The 22,981-nt window shown below is 53.9% G+C and overlaps 2 protein-coding genes across 3 annotated transcripts; both read left to right on the forward strand.

Moving 5' to 3' along the window:
- The first annotated feature begins 1,012 nt into the window (after positions 1–1,012).
- HOXA13 (homeobox A13) lies at positions 1,013–7,890 on the forward strand. Of its 2 annotated transcripts, XR_012010786.1 has the most exons (4): positions 1,013–2,056; positions 2,784–4,999; positions 6,415–6,513; positions 7,305–7,890. XR_012010786.1 is itself a non-coding variant. In XM_072783663.1 (2 exons), exons 1-2 carry the CDS (start codon positions 1,132–1,134, stop codon positions 3,026–3,028), a joined length of 1,170 nt encoding a protein of 389 aa, XP_072639764.1. In that variant the 5' UTR covers positions 1,013–1,131; the 3' UTR covers positions 3,029–5,432. The 2 variants fall into 2 exon arrangements, 1 of the variants encoding a protein (XP_072639764.1); XM_072783663.1 differs by lacking the exons at positions 6,415–6,513; positions 7,305–7,890 and having other exon boundaries at positions 2,784–5,432.
- Positions 7,891–16,227: 8,337 nt separating this feature from the next.
- Positions 16,228–20,419, forward strand: HOXA11 (homeobox A11). Its single transcript, XM_072783682.1, has 2 exons — positions 16,228–17,126; positions 18,618–20,419. The coding sequence occupies exons 1-2, from the start codon at positions 16,376–16,378 to the stop codon at positions 18,848–18,850; spliced, it is 984 nt and encodes a 327-aa protein (XP_072639783.1). The 5' UTR covers positions 16,228–16,375; the 3' UTR covers positions 18,851–20,419.
- Positions 20,420–22,981: the final 2,562 nt, after the last annotated feature.

Here is a 22,981-nt window from a genome sequence, read left to right on the forward strand (position 1 = left end):
AGAATGAGCTCCTGGCCAAGATCTATGACGCCTCATTAGGCCCCAGAGAGGGGGCTCAAGTCCCAACCAGCACCGGGCAGTTCCTTTTAAACTCCCAGGACAGGCGGGCAGGGCTGGAGATGTAGGAGCACCGGGGAACAGCGCACACAGACTGCCCCGGTCTCTGGAGGAGGAAGAGCTGTTACTGGGGCAGAGTGTGCAACCGTCTCTATACCCGAGTGTGAGTAGGTGATCAGAGTACGCTTGAATGTGTGTGTTTGTGTGTCAGTGTGGGTGTGTGGGGGTCGTTCTGACCCTGTGGGCCTAAGTGCCAGTGTATGAAACTGCCCGCCAACACCGTAGACCGGAACGTCGTGAGAGCCCCTAAATACACTCCAGGCTTTCCAGCGGAATGTCCTGGGACCCTAGAGCCAGGCGCATCCGTAAATGCCCCGCCACGGTCCCCCTGGAAAGAGCCAAATCGTGACGCTGTCGACTCCAAAGGCGCTAGTGTCCACGCTAGGGTCTCACTGCAGAAAGACTCGCGGATATCTGGAAAGAAAACAGCCTCGGAGGCCCCAGGAAAAGACTCAGCCTGGACTACGCCCTGTTTTCGCTACTACCCCGTCCCCGCCCGCCCGCCCGCCCGCAGTTACCTGACCTACTCCCACTGCTTCAGGTCTCGACGCCACCGCGCGCCTCCGTCCCCTCCCCGCCTAACTCCGCTCTGGGCCCCGCCGGGATGGAGGAAGGGAAGGGGAGCTGCGAGGAAGCCGCCCTTTCCCCCCTGCCCACCCGCCGGGTCCCCCTCCCCACCCCACCCCACCCCACCCCCCTCGCCCGGGTCCCCCGCCTCTCCCCGGGGTGAACGGTGAGCGGCGGCGCGGCGGGCGCTGGCGCTGGCTCTGGGGACGGCGCGGGCGGCGGCGGGGACCGCGGGTGCACGGCGCGGAGCCCGGGCTGGAGCCGCCCGCTTTGCATACGCCGTGGGCGGAGCGGGGGGGGGCGGGCCAATGGGCGGCCGCCTGGCGCGACCCCGCGGGGCGCGATCCGCCCCCCTCGCTCGGGCCCCGGCCCCGCGCCGCGCGCTCTTCACTTCTTGGGGGCTTTTTAAAACAGCGCCACTGGGGTCTTCTCCATGCGGCTCGGGCTATGACAGCCTCCGTGCTCCTCCACCCCCGCTGGATCGAGCCCACCGTCATGTTTCTCTACGACAACGGCGGTGGCTTGGTGGCCGACGAACTCAACAAGAACATGGAAGGGGCGGCGGCGGCGGCGGCGGCGGCGGCAGCGGCGGCGGCGGCCGGGGCCGGGGGCGGGGGCTTCCCCCACCCGGCGGCCGCGGCCGCGGGGGGCAACTTCTCGGTGGCGGCGGCGGCCGCGGCGGCGGCGGCGGCCGCAGCCAACCAGTGCCGCAACCTGATGGCGCATCCGGCGCCCCTGGCGCCCGGCGCCGCGGCCGCCTACAACAGCGCGCCCGGGGAGGCGCCCCCGTCGGCCGCCGCCGCCGCCGCCGCCGCCGCCGCCGCCGCTGCAGCGGCCGCGGCCGCGTCGTCCTCGGGAGGGCCCGGCCCGGCGGGCCCGGCGGGCGCCGAGGCCGCCAAGCAGTGCAGCCCCTGCTCGGCGGCGGCGCAGAGCTCGTCGGGGCCCGCGGCGCTGCCCTACGGCTATTTCGGCAGCGGCTACTACCCGTGCGCCCGCATGGGCCCGCACCCCAACGCCATCAAGTCGTGCGCGCAGCCCGCCTCGGCCGCCGCGGCCGCCGCCGCCTTCGCGGACAAGTACATGGATACCGCCGGCCCCGCGGCCGAGGAGTTCAGCTCCCGCGCCAAGGAGTTCGCCTTCTACCACCAGGGCTACGCGCCCGGGCCTTACCACCACCATCAGCCCGTGCCTGGCTACCTGGATATGCCGGTGGTGCCCGGCCTCGGGGGCCCCGGCGAGTCGCGCCACGAGCCCCTGGGTCTTCCCATGGAAAGCTACCAGCCCTGGGCGCTGCCCAACGGCTGGAACGGCCAAATGTACTGCCCCAAAGAGCAGGCGCAGCCTCCCCACCTCTGGAAGTCCACTCTGCCCGGTAAATGGCGCCCCCTTCTCACCCCGGCCCCCCGGCTCTGCTCCAGCTTCTCTGCCGCTCGCTCCCGGGTCACCCTCCCGCCCCCTCTGCCCTCTCCCCGGCCTGTCCTGGGAGTGCTGCTGCCCGGTGCGCCCGACCCCGGCTGGCGGGCGCGGCCCCGCGCTGCCCCCGAGTTGGGCTGGCTCCTGTGGCTCTCCCTGGGTGAGGGATGGCTGGGAAGACGCTTGGGGGGACCCTGGCTGGCTCCCTTCTCCCTCTGCGCCCCGCCCTCCCCAGCCCTTGACATCGACTTCAGGATGGAAAATTGACCTGGAAGCGGTTTCCCAAATTGCCCGCATTCGTTCTCTCAAAAACTGGCTTCAGTGTAGAAGCATCAAGTGTTGGGGCTCGGGGTGTACAGAGAGGAGTCTGGCATAAAAGTGCTGTCCCCTGAGTCTGGCGCTAAGGCGCGGGCCGCTGGGCCAGGCGGTCCAGAGAACCCAGTGTGCTGTGCGGACAGGCTGGCCCGGTCGGGGTGGTCATTGGAGCCCCAGGCGATTTCATTTCAGTGCAGGACTACCCACCCTCCCCACCGACCCTCCAGGCTCCAGCGGAAGGCTGGACTGTGCAATGCATGGCAAGGGGCAGTTGAGCGCTGCAAGGCGGGTGGCTCAGCTCGAGCTGTCGCCTGTGTCCTGGCCTGGGTGTCCTGGTCCTTGTGTAACTTGCCTTCTTCCCTGTCTTCCAGACGTGGTCTCTCATCCCTCAGACGCCAGCTCCTACAGGCGAGGGAGAAAGAAGCGCGTCCCTTACACCAAGGTGCAATTAAAAGAACTCGAACGGGAATATGCTACAAACAAATTCATTACCAAGGACAAACGGAGGCGGATATCAGCCACGACGAATCTCTCTGAGCGGCAGGTTACAATCTGGTTCCAGAACAGGAGGGTCAAAGAGAAAAAAGTCATCAACAAACTGAAGACCACTAGTTAATGGATTAAAAGTGGAACACGGGGGCAACTTGAAGAAATGTTTCAGAACTCGTTGCTTTGCCCAGATAATGAACACAATGCTTAATAATAATAATTGAAGAATGGGAAAGAGAAAGAGAAAGACACTGGCATTTTGCTTTCCTAAGGGGGACCTCTTTCTCCTTGGTGGAATCTACAACTCTTTTAAAACTTTATTCTAAGAAAAGGTAAAGACTTCCAGTTCTCCCGCCAACCCCACCAGACCGTTAAATGACAAACTCTAGAGTCAAACGTCAACCCCCAAATACGCAATTTCAGATAAGTTACGCATTTACTGAAATCTTGTAAGTATTTATGTGACCATACTATTTCAGGATACTGTGTTATATGGTAATAATCCAAAAGTTGGGTTACAAAAGCAAGAAGCTGTTGTAAACATCTGTTTGTCCTTGGGTCGCCATTGCCATCCCCTTTGCATGTTAAGTGACTGCTCAGGTAAATCTTAGTGAAATTCCTACCATTGTTGTATATTCTGCAAAACGTCCTATGTATAGATTTAGAGGGGGGAGAGAGAAGAAGGTACTGAAATAATGATCTTGGGCTATTTACAGTGAAGGAAGAAAGGGAGAGAAAGCTTTTCTGAGGATCATTGGTCTTGGTAGTAAATACAACCAGCTGAGCCTTTAAGGCTACAAGGGAACCCCAGGTTGGGAATGTCCTTCTGACAATAATTTTAAATTGCTTATAACGAGCATATTTTGTGGCATTTGGATTATATTTCCTGCTCAATATCATTTACTTTCCGAAGAATTTAATGACTTTTAAAAAATAGTTAAAGCATCAGCTGTTTCATAGAATTCACTTTATCAGATCTCCTGAGAGGTCCACCCCGACATGGTGAACTTTGGTTTGAAAAAAATTCATGTTTCATTTAAATTGGTATTACCAAATATTTACCAAGCATTTTGCTGAAGAGTAATTTTGCTTTCTGATTTCTTAGAAGACTCAGAACAGAAATCCATTCCCCGAAACATTTAGATGTTTACATTCTATATTTTGATCTATTAAAGGATTAGTATTTTTTTCCTTGTTTATTGTGTTATAAGATTACATTAGGAAGTTTAGGGATTCATCTTTACAGCACATTTTAATCAAGCAATTATTTCAACCAGCACATTCATTTGTTCACATTCACTATAAAATGCTATCTTGTAAATAAAGACATTCAGCACACTGTGAAAATGTATTTGTGCACCTGCTTTTCAAACATTTCTACTAAAAATAATAATTAAAAAGAACCTTAGATCTGTAGATAGTGATATAGAAGTATTAATTATGATAATAAAATAGTCACTGCCATTGAAATCTGAAGGAAATACTCTTTATTTTCCTATGCTAAGTGTGCACTGTACAGAAAGAAAGGGAGCAGGTTTGTCCTATACAAACTGAGGATCATTTTTTTCTGTTATTCAACCTTTTTTTCACTACAATTTTTTTTAAGCGAAAGGAGAAATCCCTCATAACTAAAATGCTAAAAAATTTAGATAAGTGCTTCAAGAGAGTTAAAGTGTTAGGCATCCTGAAAAGGAGAAAGAAGAAAGGAGGAAGAGATAGTATAAATTCCCAGGCTCACTGCGGAAAATGAAAACCAGTTGTTTAGTATCAGTGATGCCCAGGCTGTAGTATTTTAAAATCTGCTGTTGGGTCTGCATGTGTCTGAAAAGGCAGGTTTTGATATTTGTTGAAATGACAGGACTAGGAAAGGCCTTAAACCTTGACCTTGACGAAAAAAGACAATTTGTGACCTTGACTTTTGACAGCTCATGAATTGGCCTCGGCTGGATTAGTAGATCAAGGGCGCCACCTCGCGTTGACAAGCTTCCTTGTAATTCTTCAGCTTCAAGGGAATCCAAAGGTCTTACCTCCTTGACTCCTTGTTTTAGAGATTTAGTACTCATTTCTTTGGCTCCAGATGGAACAAATTTGAATATATGTAAGTTATACATGTGCCTGTATATATGTGAATATATATTATATATGTGTATACATGTATACATTTGCATATCGGTGCTCGTGTGTGCTTGTATATATACTTGTAGAATCTGTACAGATATAGTGTCACTAATTACTGATGACCCGGGATGTTGTAATTTAAGGTGATTTCTAGAGTTGAGGTACAAAATGTACTTTACATGATGAAGTTTTGCTCCTTTTCTTTAATGGCCAAGTTTGATTTGTCTTCACAGTGCTTGCTCTGCCTCAGATTTCTGCAGATCTGCTTTAAAGCTGTACACTTTTGTTACAGTCTAAAAGGTGTTCTTAAATAACCACTTTCCTGGCCCTCACCCTCCAAGGTGGTCTACCATCCTAATTAGAGCTATAGGAGAGTCTATACGGCAAATAAAAAGTTTCAGATGCCTTGCTAACTCTAGAGTTCTAGAGTTACATTTCAGAAATTCGAAGAAACTCACCTCTTAAGAGGTCAGTATGGAGAGCTTAAAGATCTCATATCTACAAAATGACCATAATATGGATGCAGAAGGAGAGTTATCCTGGATAACTCAGAGCCGAGTGCTGCTCTTGGGTGGTGTGCAATCTTATACCGGGGCTTGTGAAGCTGCCATTTGATTTGTGGAAGAAATAGATACATTTAATATTAACAATCACCATCAAAACTATAATAAATATTATATCTACTACTTATTGACCCCCCAGCAACACATCAGGTGCTGTGTTTAGAGTCATAAATAATACATGTGTACGCTTTATATTTAATATACACATAAGGTAATGTGTTTTTGTCAAACCCATGCTATACACACACATATATATAGTGTGTGTGTGATATATATATATATATATATATATATATATATATATATATATGTTGGTGGAACCAGGAGCCTTAGGATGCAGAACTTTGAAATGAGGTTAATTTTATCTTTATGGTAGAGAAAAGTAATTGTGAATCAAAAAACCATATTCATCATTTTGTGGGGAAAAAAATATTGGTTAGAAACCTGGCTGACGGAAACCTCCCCAACCCGAAGACTTAGAGCTTCTTTATAGATGGTGAATTATAGAATCTCTAAAGCTATCTCAGGAACAGCATGGCCTTGAAAACATACCCATGGAATGGTCTTGTGAAGTGCAATCCAGTTTCGCTGTCCTGAAAGTGGATTTTCACTCCACTTGTGGAAACAAATGAAAATGATGCTTCAGATCAAGCTCCCTACATCGTGTGCCACAGCACTCCCTTTCTAAATGAGCTGCCATCAAGCCAAAGTAACAACTTTCTCCCTAAATGTTTAAAGTGGTGGAAAATCCCCTCAAAGCTGGATCATACTGTGTGTTTACGGAACAGCTCCAAAGGGGACTCTTCTGTTGACGGGGGATATTTTTCTTTAGATGTAAGAAATATTCTGAGCCTCAGGCCTAGGAAGGAGGCCAACAGCAGCTCTGCAGCCGGGATACCGCCCCTTCCACAACCCATCGCAGGAACTCTGGGTAAAGTAGTAGTTTTCTTTTTTTTCCTCTTTGGTTTTTGAAGCTAATGACAGAAGATATTGCAAGGGTTTTTTTACCCCCTCTGCTCTAAAATGGCTGTTGATGATGTCGATCTTACCTAACTCCCCCACCTTTTAAAAATTCCCATGGATCTACCAGATAACCTGAAGCAAGCAATGGATTATGATGGCTCCCTAATGCCCAAATAGCAATTAATCTAAACCTGTAGAAAAAAAGACATCCAAGAGGATTCCGGCCACCATATAGGAATAACACTGGACACCAGGACAGTGTTGCTGAATAGCTGATTCAGATTTTTTTTTTTCCTAAAAGGGAAACCTTTTTCTGAACAAGAAACTCTAAATATGGAAACAGCTAGACATCATTTTCCTTTATTAAATTTGCAAAGATTTTTAATCCTGTAATGGCCTACCATTTAAAAAATTGTAAATGTGGGACTTTAAAAAAAAACACACACACCACTTTTTCCATATGCTCTTAATTCTGTCAAATTTATTAAGGTATTTGAAGTGGATGATTGTAAAATGTCACTTTGCATTTAACTACTATTTATGCCTGATGCAGAACTGAAGCCATCCGTTTACATTGTTTAAAAAAAAAAACAGAAGCAATAATTTTTAAAGAAAGGGGGGAAATTATTTAAAAAAAAAAACTCAACCTAATTGAAGTGTTTTCTTAAAAAATCACGAGGCAGGGAAATTCAGCTGAGGGTGATACATATGCGTGCGGGTCGCTAATGACGCAGATTTCACCGTATAATATGTGTGCAGATTACACCCCGCTGCGTGTGTTTGGAGGGTTCGGTGAAGATGCGGCGTCTCGCTTCCCCTCTACGAATTCCGGAGTTTCGGAGCGGAGACGAAGGCTGTCCGGGACTGCTAAGCCCCAGACCCGGTGGGTTCAGAGGCGCCCTTCCGGATTTGCGGACCTCTACGGGAGAGACGCTGGGGGCTTCCTGATTTATGCGCATTCCTTTAAAGTTGATCGAATGCGTGTCAGCAGCCCCAGACCTGGAGAATCAGAGAAATGTGCAGCAAGTAGCTCACATCCCATTTTTCATAAGCAATGATGTAGCGTTATCCAAGCGGTCTGGGGAGATTTATGCCTCGATTTTCGGACCCGCGCACAATAATTAAGTTTTCATCTGCTAGGCCGCCGGGTAAATAACAGCCGGCCTCGTTCTTTAGGAAAACACCCACTTTCCGATCGGCCGCTGCAACCACCCTCGCACGTCTGCCTCGCGCCGCCGAACGCCTGAGAGGTGTTTGCTATTTTTAATCCGATTTTAAAGGGAAGAAGAAAAGACGCTGGCACGGGGGGAAAAAAAAAGAAACAAGAAATCCCTCCGTGAAAGCAGCTAAGGCCTTGTCACAGTTGATTTCATTTCTCCCGGCTCCGTCGCGCCGCTGGGGGCTGGGTCCACCCGGCAGAGAGCCTCACAGCGGCCTCTCGGAGATGCTCGGGCCGTGGTGGGCGGCGGCGCGGGGCCCGAGCGGGGCGCGGGGGCGCGGGGGCGCGGGGGCGCGGGGGCGGCCGAGCCCGGGCCGCGCGGCTGCGGGAGGGGCGCCGCCTGAGGTCGCGCCCCCGGGCAGAGGCGAGGCTCGAAAATCATCCCTGCTTCCAAGCGAACCGTCCGCACAAAATGGAGGCTCGACCCCTCGCAGAGCCGGCCTGGCCCGCGAGGCCTGTGTGCGCGAGGAGCAGCGGCGCGGAAGGCCCGGCCGGGGTCGAGGCCCGCGCGGGGCGGACCCGGGAGGGCCACCGGCCCCCCGCGCCGGGGAGTCGCCCCGCAGCTGCAGGCTGACGTCACGGTCGCCCCGGAGCGGCCCGGGCCGGCCTCTCCAGGCGTTATTTGATGAGCACAGGCCGATTCAAACGAAGGTTTTGTGCGGGCGCCCGCTTCTCCGCCCCGCCCCGCCCTGCCCTCCCCGAGAGAATAATCGGGTATTTAATCTCTCCCGGTCTTAATTCTTGGCAGCGTGGAAGGTGGTTTGCACGGGAAATAAAACTTGACAGGAGCATTTTCTCTAAGAGGGGTTCTGAGACGGGCTGAAAAGAAACCGTGTTTTTCTCCACCAAATACTTCCGCTTTCTGGGCCCCCCGGGCCGAGGGGTGGGGTGACATCCGAGGGAGAGAGAGCGAGCCGGGCACGCAGGACCGCGCCGTGGACCGCGCTGCGGACGCTCCGGGCAGCGCCGGGCTCCGCCGGGGCCTGGGCCTGGGCCTGGGCCTGGGCCTGGGCCGGGAAGCGGCCTCGGGCCTCGCCGCGTCCAGCGCCTCTGCCGCTCGGCTCGGCCGTAGCCCCGGCGCTGTCCGCAGCCCCGAGCCCGGACCCCGCTCGCCCGGGAAGCTGGCACGGGCAGGGGCCGGGTGGGCGCCCGCAGGAGCACCCTGGCATTGGCCAAGGGCGCGTGGGGTCGAGCGAGAGAAGAGGGCGCTGGGGAGGGCCCTGCGCCGCTTGGCTTTGGCTCTGAGCCTTTTAGCCAAGGGGAGTTGGGGACCTGGGCTGGCAGAAGAGGTGGCGAGGGCGCTGCTGGGGGCTTTGTTTCGGCTGCGGGGCTGCAGACACTGCACAGAATGGAGGGGGGCACGGGGGTGAGCGGCGCAGCATGCGTGGGTTGTCCGGGCTGCTATTGGGTGGGAGAAGCCGCAGACAGCGGAATCCCCCTCCCGGCAGCTCGGAGAGCGCCCTCCCCTCGCGCCGCAAAGGTCAAGTCCTCGGCACCAAGGCCGCTCCACGGTCAGGGCCGCGGCGGACGCGGGAAGGCGCCGCAGGACCCGCACTTGGCCGCCTGCAAACAGGTTCCGATTGCCCGGGCTCTCGGACCGGAGGCAGGGGCTCCTGCCTGGCTTCCTACTCCGTCGCTCCCAGCCCTACTGAAAAGGAGTTCCCGCAGCCAGGGTTGGCCCAGGCTAAGTCCCCGTCGAATCCTAGAAGAGCGGGTCCAGGAGACTTCGGAGCCGCGGAGGCCTAGCCCGGGCGAGAGGCAGCGCCCGCAAGCTCAGGAGAGACGATGTGGCTGGATCGGAGTTCTGGGCTCCGGCAGAAGCAAGGGACCGGCAGGGCCAGAATAGGATAGGGGAGCAAGGATCCTGCTGGGAACCTCTCTTAAGGTACTTGGGTTCACATCTCCTTCAAGTGCACGCTGATGCTTTGTGCACTTGGATGCTCTTCTTCTCCTGCCTAAAATCTGGGCCAAGAAATGAGGTGCACTCTGCCAAAGGTAAAAGTCCCTGACTCCCGGGTGGGGGGCCGCTGGAGGGGGGGGGGGACAAACCCACTCACTGTGCCCTGGATGGGTGGGAGCCCCTGCCCTCTGCCTGTAGCCTGCCTGTAGCAGGTCACATATCAGGCCCAGTGGTAAACAAATAGCTTAAGCGGGGTCTGCCCTGAACGCATTGCTCCAGGTGATTCAAAAAGGCCCTGCAAAGGAATTATCTTTTTTTTTTTTTTTTTTTTTTGCACGGAAGACAGAAAAGCTGAGCTTTATCCCTAGAACTGCATGGGTGGAGCAGGGCTTGAGGAGACACTAGCTGGAGGAATTCTCCATGGATAGGTACCATCACAGAACTGCCTGGAAGGGCATGTAGGGGAGACTCCTAAGGCAGGGTTGCACTGGGCATGGGCTCTCTTTTTTCAAGTCTGAAATGTGAGCTATGGATTGCCACCGAGTAGAAATGGAGGAGCCTGGGGAACTGCCCTAGGAGGCAGCTGGAGCTTGGGGCATGGAGGCTTCCCGTGAGCCACAGCTGAGGGCTAGGGCTGGCCTTCTGGTTGGGCCGCCCTCTTTTGTCCTCTTTATTGCAGATACCCTTGGCTGCAGAAACCCGTTTGGGCCGAAGTTTCTGGGAGAATGGAAAGCAGACGCTGTGAACCAGGGCTTTGTCCTTCAAAGTTTCCCCTACTCCATGTTCCCATTTGATGGGGGGGGGAGGATTTTTTTTTTTAATGAACCCACCGCAACATAAAAATAAAAATAGTTTTTCTCAAAGGAAGTAACTCTCTCCCATCAGTTTGGGACCCACTAAACTAAATATAACTAGATCGCTAGGGTGTCTGAGACTCTCAGTTAAGCCCTATGCCCCACTCTTCTATGGCCAAGGGAAGGATGTGGACTTCTTCAGATGTTTAGGGACCTTGGAAGATTGAATCTGTGAGTCAGATGAGAACCAACCATAAGATCAAGTTCAAGACATTACCTGTTCCTGTGCTTTAGGGGAAGGTAGAGGAGTTTGTGGACAGGAGGGTGCCTGGCCAAGCCAAGGGGATAAGTTAGCCGCTGTCTCCACCTTGTAGTGAAGAGAGGGTCTCCTGATATTTCATTGAGCCTCAGTCCTGCCTCTGGACAGCGCCTGGAAATGTGATAGATTGGCCATGATCTGCCGATAGGCTGTTTCTTGAAAACAAATACTAGGAGGTGCTTTGGCCTCTCCCAGACAACCCATTACCCAGAATCACCATGGAAGACAGATGCACCTCCAGACACCTCCCACGTGGAGGGAGACAGCCCCTAAATAAAAGCCTGACCTGCAACTCCAGGGAAGACTCCGTGGCTGTTTCTACCCTGGGCCACCAGTTGCCCTTTGCACCTGTGTGCATATGGTCACTGGGGTTGAAGTAGTCTTCTGTGGAGCTTTCCAGAAATAGGTGTGACATTTAGGGACAGAAGTAGCTAGAGGCTCAATCCAACAAGAAAAGGCAAAAAAAGTTGGTGCCCTAAGCCATCCCTAGATAAATGACTGTAGATCTTCGTGAGTGAGTTTTGGTTTGTCCGGTGGGCCTAACCCCTCCCAGGCTGGCTGCCGTCCAGGAACCAGGTCCAAGAAGAGAAGGAGGGAGTATTGGTGAGAGAGAGAAAGAGAGAGAGAAAGGACACGGTAGAGCCTTGGAAAGAGTGTTCAGAAGAATGAGGTAAGAGCATCTAGTTCAGGTCCCTGGTGGAGGCCTAAAACTGGTGTGTGTGTGTTGGGGGGGGGGGTCAGTAACCTAACAGCCCTCTTTCTCTGCGCTTGAGTGTTGGTGCCCTTCCAGTGGCACCTCAGGTCTTGCTCAGCGTAGGAGGGGCATCAGAAAAGGCAGAAGGCTGCAGAAGGGGAGACTCCACTGGCAAAAAAAGGATGATGGGGAAACAGGCGAGCAGGAGCTGCAGGGAGACAGGCTCAGCTAAGGAGGGAATGTGGTGAGAGGGCAGCCTGGTATTGGCACTCACAGTATTGACAACATGCTGAGGAGTGAAGAAGCTGCAAGTGCTGGCATTGGGGATTCTAAGATTTGGAGGTCAATAAGCCAGTCCCAGTGCCTGGGCAAGCACCAAAGACTTAAAGAGGGCAGCCCAGCAGCAGTGCCACTTGGGGTTGGGAACCCCAGAGTCTGGAGTTGCTCCCTGCCCACTGCTCTGTTCTCCCTTGGAGTGAGCAGGTGTTAAGCTGCCTATCAAGTGACAGTCCTTTCAGCTCAAGCCCCTCAAATGATTGCGCTGGAAACGCCCCCAGGATGACAACCCCCGGTGAAAGAGCCTGGAATTGCCCTGGTCCACACTGCACCAAGGCTACCCTGCCTGGGCACTGCCAGCAGGCACCCTTCTGCTACAAAAAGAAGTGGAGGCGGCAGTGCTGGGCAAAGGCACCTGGACACAATTTATTCCAGTATCTTGCCCAGGAAGGTGGGTGGAGAGCAGGATGCAGGAGTCATCCCCACCAGAGCGCACTCAGCCCGAGCAAGGAGGATCCGGGAGGTGCTGCCGAACCCCTCATTCCCCCCCCCCCCCAATTTAGGGCCAAATCAAATGGAGCTTTGCAAAGGCTTGGTCTGCTTTGCTGAGCAAATCGCCTCGTTAGCCGTTTCCGCTTGACAAGGCAGGCGCGGGCGCCAGCCTTCTCCTCTCCGGGTGGCCATCTCCAAACGCTGCTTGGGGAGCGACAGGGCCCGGCCCTGCAAGGGCTGCTTAGACCTTGAAGTTTGGAAAAACAACAAGAAGAGATTGAAAAGGCTCCCTCCCTTCTCCGCAGACACACACGCACCGTCAGGCCGCCGCCACTTCCTGCCTTTGTTTTTCTTCCTTCAAAACATTTTTGGCCTTTTGCATTAGCTGCCGTGGGGCTCTAGGTGGAGGATAAAGGGAAATACATGCTGAAGACTGTTTTCTGGAGATGGCCCCCTCGCTGCGAAGCTCCTGAGAAAGAACAGTTCATGGGCAACCAGTCGCCAGGGCCAATGTCAGAGCCTTGCCGGCTTGATCTCTTCAAGAAATGAGACCCGGACTTGGCTTTGCAGGGTGGCCTTAGCACCGGTCAGGTCTTCCCCTGAGCCGGGTGAGCTCAGTTCGGCGGTTGGGCCTCCTGCAAAGCGGAGGAGTCCGTTGGGCTTAGAGCAAAGTCAAAACCGAGGCGCTGCAGCTCTGCCTCTCCACCTTCCCAGATTTGGTCTGATCCTTAGATCTGAGACCATCCCCAACTACCCACCCCCCACCCCCCACCCCCGCCGCCACCGCCGCCACCGCCACCGCCACCCAGAACATTCACTCTGCCAGTACATTCCAAGCAAGAGGGGCAGGAGTGGGCAAAGCTGGGAACGGTACTTAGCCTTGGGGACCTGAGCACCCCCTCCTGTCTCTGCTGGGGAAGTAAAAGCATTCACCACACCAGGCGTTTTCTGTTCTCCTGGCATCAAAAGCCTTTCCCTTCATCCATCTTCACTACAGCACCCCCACACATACCCTCTTCCAGCCTACATGTCCCTCTTGGCACCTCGCACTGGTACAGCCTTCTGAACTGCCCTGCCGACTGCTTTGGGGGAGCCTTCCTCCACCCCAGCCTCTCCTCGGAAATTTGCCTTTGTCTCCTGCAGACACCCATGGGATCCAGACCTGCTGGCACCCTCCCGGCTTGGCTCTCAAGGACATGGGAGGCATCGATCATGCAGAACAGCATATATCCCATACTGACCTTTCAGCGGGGACCCCCTCTCCCTGGCACCTAGGGGAAAAGCGATCTAATTAGGAGAGGGGCTGCGGCCGCTGGGGGAGGCGGCCTGGCGTCCCCCGCTGGTGGGCCACCGCAGCCGGTCTGCTCAGGCACAAGCTGAAGTTGACTGCCAAAACTGCTATAAAACCCCAGGTCTGTCTAGAACTGTTTTCGGTTCTTCTAGACGCCCCCGGGTTCAATTATAGTCTTAAAAGCCCTAATACAAGTGCAAGAATTTGTTTGCCTTCACCCAGGGGCGGGGCAAGCCCCGAAATGGTGGCGCCTTTGTTATGGCAAAGTCACTGAAACCCCTCAAGCATTCCTTTTGTTTGAGGGTCGGGGTGGCGGGGACCGGGTGGGCTGCTGGAAGATAGTTTGGGAGAGCCAAAATCAAGCTGGGGGACAGCTCAGATACTACTGTTCACAAACCTCTCTCCTCCTCCCTTTTATATTCTGTCTCCAAGAAAGATATGCTGTGGAGAAAAAAAATATTTTGCCTGGTTTGTCACTGCTGGAAATCGAAGTTTTTTCGCTGCAGGGCAATCCCGTAACTGTGATTCCCAGCTTTAGGAGGTCTCAGGCTGCCCTTCCCCAAATAACCTTCCTTCCCACCAGACCTTCTTACTCACACCGCTGCTGCCCTCTGCAGAAGCCACAGTGGACAAATATGTCAAGCTGAAGATGCACAAATAATTTCAAGTTCAACTCTCAGGGATTCAAGGGGTATGAAAGTTCTTGCAGCAAATCCTGAATAAAGAGTTCATTAAACCAATGTGTCCGAGCAGTTTGATTTGTGATAAGCAATGCTTGTAAAGGAAGGGGGTAGGAGCCACATAAACATTACTGCTAATAAATTAGTTTACTCCACTGCACTGTAATTACTTGATATTATTGATATTTACAACGGGTATTCAAATGCAATGGTGGGCCATCATTTGCAGAAAATACATAATGAGAATAGTTCTTTTCCAGTGCAATACATGATTAGATTTGTTATTGAGTCAGTTACAGTCAGCTCAGCAATAAATAAATAAATCGATGTTGACACTTAAATACCAAAGATCTTAGAGTTTATACTCTAAATCTCCCCACAATATATAAATACCTTCGGCTATTTCCTGGATGGGGAAAGGGAAAAGGTTATCCTTTTTCATTTTTCGACTTTCCTTCAGCGACATCCAGCTTCTTCCAAGAAGATAGGTGCGGGAGGCCTCTGGGCCCCTCCCAACCCCCCCCCCCCCCAGTCCTGCCTGGCTGCTCTGTGCCCTCTTCTTTCACTTCTCCCAAACGTTGATCATTCAATACTGCAGGATGGCTAGCGTTTTTCACCCACCTAATTTTTTTTCTTTCCTTTTCCCAAGAAAGCTAGACTCCTAGTTAAGCAGCTATGGCCCCTGTCTCTATCTTTGGCTCAAACCTAGCCTTTTCAAGGCGTTCTTGTCACCCACCGAGCGGGGAGTTTGGGAAGCACGGCTCTTTTCTTTAGCCTGGTGTCCCTTCCGTGGGATGAGTAGCAGAAAAGGCGCTGAGCCTTCTGAGTTTCTCCCTGCACATCCCTGGCTCTCAACGCTTTGCAAGGAAGAAGAGGAGCCGTGTTGCCCCTTAGCCACAGCTCTCCGGCCCTAGCCACCTCCTCCTCACTGCCTCCCCTCTCCTGCAGTTCTGCAGCTCCGCTGGCAGCCTGGTGGGCCCGGGAAAGGTGCAGCATACCCAGGAAAAGGCTCCTCGGATGTCAGCGCCTCTAAGCAGCCCAAGGCTCGCTTCAACTGCATGGTTTCCCGAGTCCTCAGCTCCAGAAGACCCGGCGGGCGGGCGGACTCGTGCACAGCGGCGCAGCCCCCACGCCTCTGGCTGCGAGGCGGAGTGACTCCGAACCCCGGCAGGCAGCGAGGAGGAAGGGGTTTCTTCAAGGGCACGGGGGTGGAGTGAGGAGGCCGGCAGGGAGGATGAAGTGGAGGTGGATCCCGGGTAAGACGAAGCCCCTTCCGGGACCTGCAGATGCCTGACAAAACCGCGGGGGAAGCCGCCGTGGTTGTTGGCGGTTTAGGGACGGAAGGCACTAAAGCGCTTCGGAAGTGACCATGAATGCGAGCGTGTAATCAAGTCACCGTGCAAATCAGGCAAGCCACGAGGCAGGCACATCCACGGCTGTGAACCCTGGCCCCGAAGGGGGTCTGGCCGGCCGGAGTCGGAGACAGAGGTGGTTCCCAGAGCAAGCTTGGGGGGGGGCGGGTAGAGAAGGAGGTGCGAACGCGAGCCTCCAGGAGAACAGATTCCAGGACCGCGCACCGGCCACGCAGCGACGAGCTCCCACCCGGCCACCCTCAGCCTGGGGCATCCCTCACCCGGGGAGTGATGGGTGGCAGGAGTTGAGCTCTCTCACCGCCCTCGGCGCACTTGAGGGCCAGGACCGTGCAGCTGAGCACAGGCGAGCGGCATGGGGCGCACCCCAGCCTCGCCGCGCGCCGGGAGGCCCCCCAGCCAACATGAGTTACACCGGCGATTACGTGCTTTCGGTGAGAACACCGAGTGACGATCTGTTGCTTCCCCTGAGGTGGCTACAAAGAAAGGAAGCCGGGGAGGGAGGGAGGGAGGGAGGGAGGGAGGGAGGGAAGGAGGGAAGGAGGGAGGGAGGGAGGGAAGGGGGGGGGGAGGAAAGGGGAAGGGAATAAAAAAAAAAAAAAGGCCGGGACCAGCTCGCAGCTTGTCAATTTCAACATCAGGTCACATGACCAGCACCTCCCTGCTAAGGATGGGGATAGATTTCCACGTCAGCTTACGTCTCCAAATTTCTACTTCACGGATCCGCTTCAAAGAGGCAGCTGCAGTGGAGAATCATGTTAAGCTCGGCTACTGCGGAGAGCCCAAGGTAGCCCAATGATGGATTTTGATGAGCGTGGTCCCTGCTCTTCTAACATGTATTTGCCAAGTTGTACTTACTACGTCTCGGGTCCAGATTTCTCCAGCCTCCCTTCTTTTCTGCCCCAGACCCCGTCTTCGCGCCCAATGACATACTCCTACTCTTCCAACCTGCCCCAGGTCCAACCCGTACGCGAAGTGACCTTCAGGGAGTACGCCATTGAGCCCGCCACTAAATGGCACCCCCGCGGCAATCTGGCTCACTGCTACTCCGCGGAGGAGCTCGTGCACAGAGACTGCCTGCAGGCGCCCAGCGCGGCCGGCGTGCCTGGCGACGTGCTGGCCAAGAGCTCGGCCAACGTCTACCACCACCCCACCCCCGCCGTCTCGTCCAATTTCTATAGCACCGTGGGCAGGAACGGCGTCCTGCCGCAGGCTTTCGACCAGTTTTTCGAGACGGCCTACGGCGCCCCGGAAAACCTCGCCTCCTCCGACTACCCCGGGGACAAGAGCGCGGACAAGGGGCCCCCGGCGGCCGCAGCGACCTCCGCGGCGGCGGCGGCGGCGGCGGCGGCGGCGGCGGCGGCAGCGGCAGCGGCCACGGGCACGGGCACGCCGGCAACTTCAAGTTCGGACGGCGGCGGCGGCGGCTGCCGGGAGGCGGCGGCGGCGGCGGCGGCGGAGGAGAAGGAGCGGCGACGGCGCCCCGAGAGCAGCAGCAGCCCCGAGTCGTCTTCCGGCCACACTGAGGACAAGGCCGGCGGCTCCAGTACGTATAAAGGCAGCGCGCCCTGCGCTTTATGAAAGGGGAGTTGGAAATGTAGCGCAGCACCGCTGTTAAATTTTTATATGCTGTTTTATAAGCATATAAGGTTTATGAAGGGCCTTTAGGTTTCCCCCAACAAAACTTTGTTATAAAAGGCGGGATCACGTGGCGAGTGCTGAAATTGGCCGTGAAATACCCACCGGCCAAGGCATGCCTGCAAAAAAAAAAAAAAAAAAAAACCAAAAAAAAAAAAAAAACCCAAAAAAAAAACCCAAAAAAAAAAAAAAAAAAACCACACACACAACTCCCTTTTACCCTTTTTCCCCCCCTTCTCAGTCCCAAGCCCAGCAGCTCGACCCCGCTCGGGGCCAGCTCGGGCTGGGGAGCCGGAGGTGGGCGCCTGTAAATTCCCCCTGCAAGGGCTCCGGGAGCCTTTGATAGCGAGGTAATCCGGAGATTTTTATAAAAGCCATGTGTTGCGCCGGGACTCCAGTCCCGGCCGGGATTCAAAGGCATCGCTGTTTAACGATGGCGCTAGGAGCGTGTTTAACAGATAAAATAGCCCGCTTAGCTAGAGCAATATATTAAAAGAAACAAATTAAGCCAAAGTTGGCCTTTTTATCCAAAGGAAGCCCTGTTCCTCGGGCGCGGGGGCAATTACGTGCCGCCTCTGTCCGACTACAAGTTACTCACAATTGTTATTCAATCTGTCAAAAGCGGGTGCTTTTTTTCTCTCTCTCTCTCTCCCTCCTGTGAGGTTTTATTGAAAAGGGGAGCAGGTCGAGCCTGCGGGCCGCTTTAGGAGGCCCCCCTTCCCTCCACGCCGTCTAAAACAGCACCCCTGCCCTGCTGGGGACCAGGATGGCCCCCTGGCCCTGGTGGTGCTCAGGCAAGGTCCGTGGCTGGGGGCTTCCGCTGCCACCTCCTCACCTCGAGGAAGCCGGGAGGCTGGTCCAGGAGGCAGGAGCTGGTGGCCAGGACTCAGGCTGACAAAGGCCGGGCAGCTGCCTCAGATGCTCCCGAGGGCCGAGTCACGGCAGCAGCTTGGGCAGGACTGGGGTTGGGGTCGACTTTACTGCCTCAGGAACCCCCCGCCCAGGTGCTGGAAGGTGAAATGTCCGCACACCACTGTTTGTTTAGTCTGGAGGGGCCCGCAGGCAGCGGTCGACCCCCTCTCTGCGGCTTTGAAAGCCGCTTCTGCGGCACAAACTCGCCTGTTGCTGTAAGGAGCCCTCTTTTCTGCTCTGGGGGCAGCGTGAGCAGCTTCCCTGGGGGCCTATCTGGGGAGCTGGCTTTTATCTGGGGCTGAGTCTCCGCCTGCAGCTTGTCCCCAGCTGGCAGTAGGAGCCTGAAGGCAGGGGACTGAGGAGACCTTGATGGGGCTTGGACAGGGCCTCCAGTCCCATGGGCCAGCCCTTTACCTCCACTCGGGGCTCTGGGATGGATTGCAGCCCCCACACCTGGCTCATTCCCTGCTTCTTTCTCCCTCCACAGGTGGCCAACGCACCAGAAAAAAGCGTTGCCCCTACACCAAGTACCAGATCCGGGAGCTGGAGCGGGAGTTCTTCTTCAGTGTGTACATCAACAAAGAGAAGCGCCTGCAGCTGTCTCGCATGCTCAACCTCACCGACCGTCAAGTCAAAATCTGGTTTCAGAACAGGAGAATGAAGGAAAAAAAAATTAACAGAGACCGTTTACAGTACTACTCAGCCAACCCGCTCCTCTAAGGCTCCAGCCAGCTGGAATTGGGTGGGGGGCTTCATACACGTGAGATTATATGCAGATTTTGCCCTTGACAAGGTCAAGGCACGTGGTGACTTTTGAAGAAAAGAGGTGTGCAAAGGAGGGGAGGCTACACGGAGACAGCCTCTGAGAAGGCGGCCCGGGATTCTCTTGGGCATCTGTGGTTAAGATTCCTAACAAAAATTGGATTTGGAGAGTTGTGCATCAACTAGAATGAATGGTTTGGGACCCCTGGTGGTTCATTCTTGGAGACTGTGGAGCTTTGGGCTGGGTGTGGTCTCCATCAAGACTGGGCCCCCTGCCAAGCGCCCTGGAGATCGACCTGGGCCCAGGACCCTCCACGTGGAGCCTGCTCATCCCCAGGACCCCTGCGTCAAGAAGCTATTCAATCTTTAAACCCAGTTCAGCTTGGGGACAGGAGCAGGAGGAAAGAGGGAGGATTCCTAGATGTCTGGAGTGGGGCTGCTTTCCAAAGCCAATGTGAAAGACGGCTGGACTAAGAAGTGGCTATGAGGTGGGAGAGGGCTGCTGATCCTTGAGGGGAAAAAAAATCTAGTCCAGGTGGTATTAGCGGCTCTCCACCCCTCTTAGCCACTCACCGCACTGTCCGAGGCCTGAGCTTCTAGCAGTTGCCTCCTGCAGCCCACCTAGTTTTTCCGACCGATGAGGGTCTTCTTCCTGGACTGCCACTCAGGCCTAAAGCCTGGTCACAGAGCAGACCTTCCCCGAGGTGGAAGACATCCCGAGCTGGCCCCAAGATCTCTGCAGGAAATGCCTGTGGAGTACGGCAGCCTGGCAAAGTCTCCACCACACTTAACCGAAGCTTGGATTTGCTCAGCGGAGCAGTGGGCCTGGCCAGCGGTCACTAGCTATGAGGGGCTTGAGTCCCCAAAACACCACTCTGGCGCCGCACTCTGCCCTTCGTGCCCCAGAACTGAGCTTGGAAGCTTCCGGCAACCTTCCAAGAGCTCAAGAGCGTTTGGAATTATTTTAAAAAATAAATATTATATTATATTATATATATTTCCCTGCAGGAACCAAAGCGAATTTTAAGAGATGCAACGTAGAGGGGGAAGAGATGATGAAGAGAATATTTAAAGGCTCTATCTGTTTACAGTGTTCCACGGTTAAACTCACTCACTGCTAAAATATTTGAATGTACGCTTCATACAGGGATGGTGTTCAAAAGACTTGTAAATAAAAGAACCATAACCTATTTTGTTTGAATACTTTTTAAAATTTTGCCATTAGTTGGCTTCCTTGGGGTGTTGGAAGGGTGGGAAGGGTGTTAGGAATGATCTTTTTAATTTCTTGCAATGTTTGGAAAGCTTTAGGGGGATGCTCTGAAGTAGTTTGGCCCTCCAGGGTCTGGGGACCTCAGCTGAGAAAGCCAGGCACCTTCCCATCGCATCTCCTCTGCCTCCCTGTTTTAAGAAGTGTCTGGTGGCTGTTTGTAGCGGGAGTGTTGGCCTGTCCTCCGTTCTCACCCACCACATATGTCGCAGCATGTATACAGGCGACAGGCACAAGGAAAATAAAGACTGGAAACTTGAGTATTGGGTTCTGGTGTGACATTCCTCTTCCTGTTTGCCTTTTACTGCCAAATGTCTGCCCCCCCCCCACCACCACCACCCCCCAAGGGGCAAGTTACCAGGCCCCTGAGGGGGTGGGGAGGTAACTTGGGATTTAACTCCACTAGAAGCCGAGCTTGGGAAGCCACGGTGACTAGCCAGGTCCTTTGGAGGGGAAGTGGGGGTCCCATGAATGGGGTATCTCAGGACCTGGAATTGGGGGTTTCATCCTTTCAGACTGGAGAGAGGGTTGGGAGAAAGCCCTAGGGCTTGAGGTAGTCATTGAGCTTGATCCCAGGCTGGGCTTACTCTCCTCAGGATTAGGAGGCCTGAAGAGGAACCACTCTAGGGTGCCCTAGGAATCCCCTTAGAAAGACAGAGACCCGTCTGGGTACAAAGAACAGACTCCCAGGAGCCTCTAGGGACACTTTGTCCCAAGCTCCCAGCTGAGGCTGTCTTTTCCCTTTGGGGAAAGAAAGATGCTGGTTTACTCTTTGTTTCCTGCCTTTGAACTTCTGCCTTAAATTTGGACATCACCCATAACCTTGAGGGGCAGGGCGGAGAGGCCAGAGCCTTTTGTTGCCCACCCCCCACCTCTACCCCCACCCTCTCCCTAGCCACCCAGGCAGGGCCAGAGCTGCAGAGAAGATTGAATTTGGAGAGAGGCCCCAGACCCCAGACCCTGCTTTGTTTATTTGTTTGTGTGTTTGTCTAACTGGCGAGACTGGGGAAATCTAGCTCAAAGGGGGAATGGGACAGACCCCCTAGATGAATGTCTAGGCTGATGAACAGACACACAGAGGTGAACAACGACTCTCCTGGGGAGCAGGGAGTGGTGGGCAGGGAAGCCCAGGGTTTAAGGAAAGACTTCCTTTGGGACGGTTAAAGATTAACCAAAGTCTTGCAAGTTGCTAGAGAGAGTCTAGCCAGGAGGACTGTTCGCCGGCGGGCGGCGAGCGGGCGCGGGTTTGATTTCTGAGCCCTATAAAAGCCCATCCTCCGATGGCTGTGACAATGTGGTCGTAAACCCGTCCGGGGCTGGCCAATTTGCATATTTGGAATGCGCCGCTGTAAACCCGGCTGGGGTTTTGCAGCAATTTCTTAGATGTAAAAATGAGATCTCTTTAGCAGCGGGCTGGGCACATTCTTTCCCTCTGTCTATGCCTAGAGCCTGCTCCCCTCTCCCGGCTTCGGGCTGAAGTTCGGGCCGGGCCTAGTCGCTCAGCCGCCACGAGATGGCGCACGTTCGATCAATGTCAAAGCCGCCGGGGAGCCGGGAACCCCAGCGCGATTCTTGGCCTTTGTTCGCTTCTGATCCTAAGAGCAGCACGTTACATTATTTCACTTGTCCCGCTCCCCTTAGTATCAAAATAAGGGGGGGGCCTCACCTTCAAGAAGTAATTGGTGTTGTAATTTTAAGCAACGCGCCTTCTCTAGGCCTCGCAGGCGTCGCGCCCGGGAGAAGCCTGCTGTCCCTTGGCAGTGATTTCGGAAATGTGTCAAGGTAAGAGGCCACAGGTTTAGCAATTCCAATCCGACTGAGGCGGGAGTGGGGAGGTGGCCGATGTCAGAGCAGGACTGGGAAAAGTGGCTGTGTCCGTCCCCTCCGGGTGACGCTATAGGCGCTCAAGCCACCCCCCTTCCTTCCATCGCTCCCTAAGGTTGGAAAGCAGGGGGAGGCCTAAGTGGAAAAGTTGATGATGTTAGCTCCTTGCGCCAGCAATTCACCCAAGGTGATCTTTCAATTTTGTAGAAATTTTCAGAATGGGATGAGCTAGGGATGGGGGGGGGCATCCAAGCAGAAAGGGTTCTGGCTGTACTGGAATGGGGGTTGTGTTGGCAACAAAAAGAGAGGGGGGGGTGAGAGAGAAAGAGAGAAAGAGAGTGAGAGAGATGGCGGGACTGGGGAAAACAAAGTTTCTACTCTAAACAATGAGGTGGTCAGCAACCGTGGCCGCTGGGGCCTGCTTATTCCCTGGGGCAGATATCCGGGAGGTCTCTGGTTTCCTACTAGGTGGGGTCTCTATGTCTGCCCAGCGGCCTGGGGAAAACCTTTGTTCTGAAAGAGGCCAATTCAAAAAAGTCGCAAATGATTTTTGAGGCTTCCAGAGAAGTCTGTATTTGCTTATTTGGAATGTACTGCTAGAAACCTGGCTGGGGTTTTGCAGTGATTTCTTAGATGTAAATATGAGGTCTTTTGAATATTTTGCAAATATGCAAAAACTATAGTGGTGTCAACCTATACATTTTCAAAAGCTGGCATTGAGGATAAACTCTGACCACAATCTCACCGACAGGATTGTCACAAAACAAGTTTTAAGTATTCATTTCACTTTACATTTCAGAGGTTAGATTCAATTTTCCTCTTTTCTTATATTTAAGTTTTTATTCTGATATGTTTTTATTAGTTTCTTGAAATCGCTAATTTCACAAATATATAGTGCATGGGTGAGTGGGGGGCATCTCAGAGAAAATAGGTGCTGCATGTGTGCATAAATCTTGTCTATCAAAAGTCACTAGTCTTTGTTGAGCATGGGCTCCCAA

The sequence above is a fragment of the Canis lupus genome, chromosome 18 (assembly GCF_048164855.1).
Source record: "Canis lupus baileyi chromosome 18, mCanLup2.hap1, whole genome shotgun sequence".
NCBI lineage: Eukaryota > Metazoa > Chordata > Mammalia > Carnivora > Canidae > Canis > Canis lupus.

What these genes read in the sequence shown, in the direction of transcription:
- HOXA11 (XM_072783682.1), top strand. Translation starts at nt 16,376, where the DNA reads ATGATGGATTTTGATGAGCGTGGTCCCTGCTCTTCTAACATGTATTTG. An exon ending in GGACAAGGCCGGCGGCTCCA is followed by an intron (nt 17,127 to 18,617) that starts GTACGTATAAAG and finishes CTCCCTCCACAG; the next exon opens with GTGGCCAACGCACCAGAAAA.
- HOXA13 (XM_072783663.1), top strand. Translation starts at nt 1,132, where the DNA reads ATGACAGCCTCCGTGCTCCTCCACCCCCGCTGGATCGAGCCCACCGTC. An exon ending in CTGGAAGTCCACTCTGCCCG is followed by an intron (nt 2,057 to 2,783) that starts GTAAATGGCGCC and finishes CCTGTCTTCCAG; the next exon opens with ACGTGGTCTCTCATCCCTCA.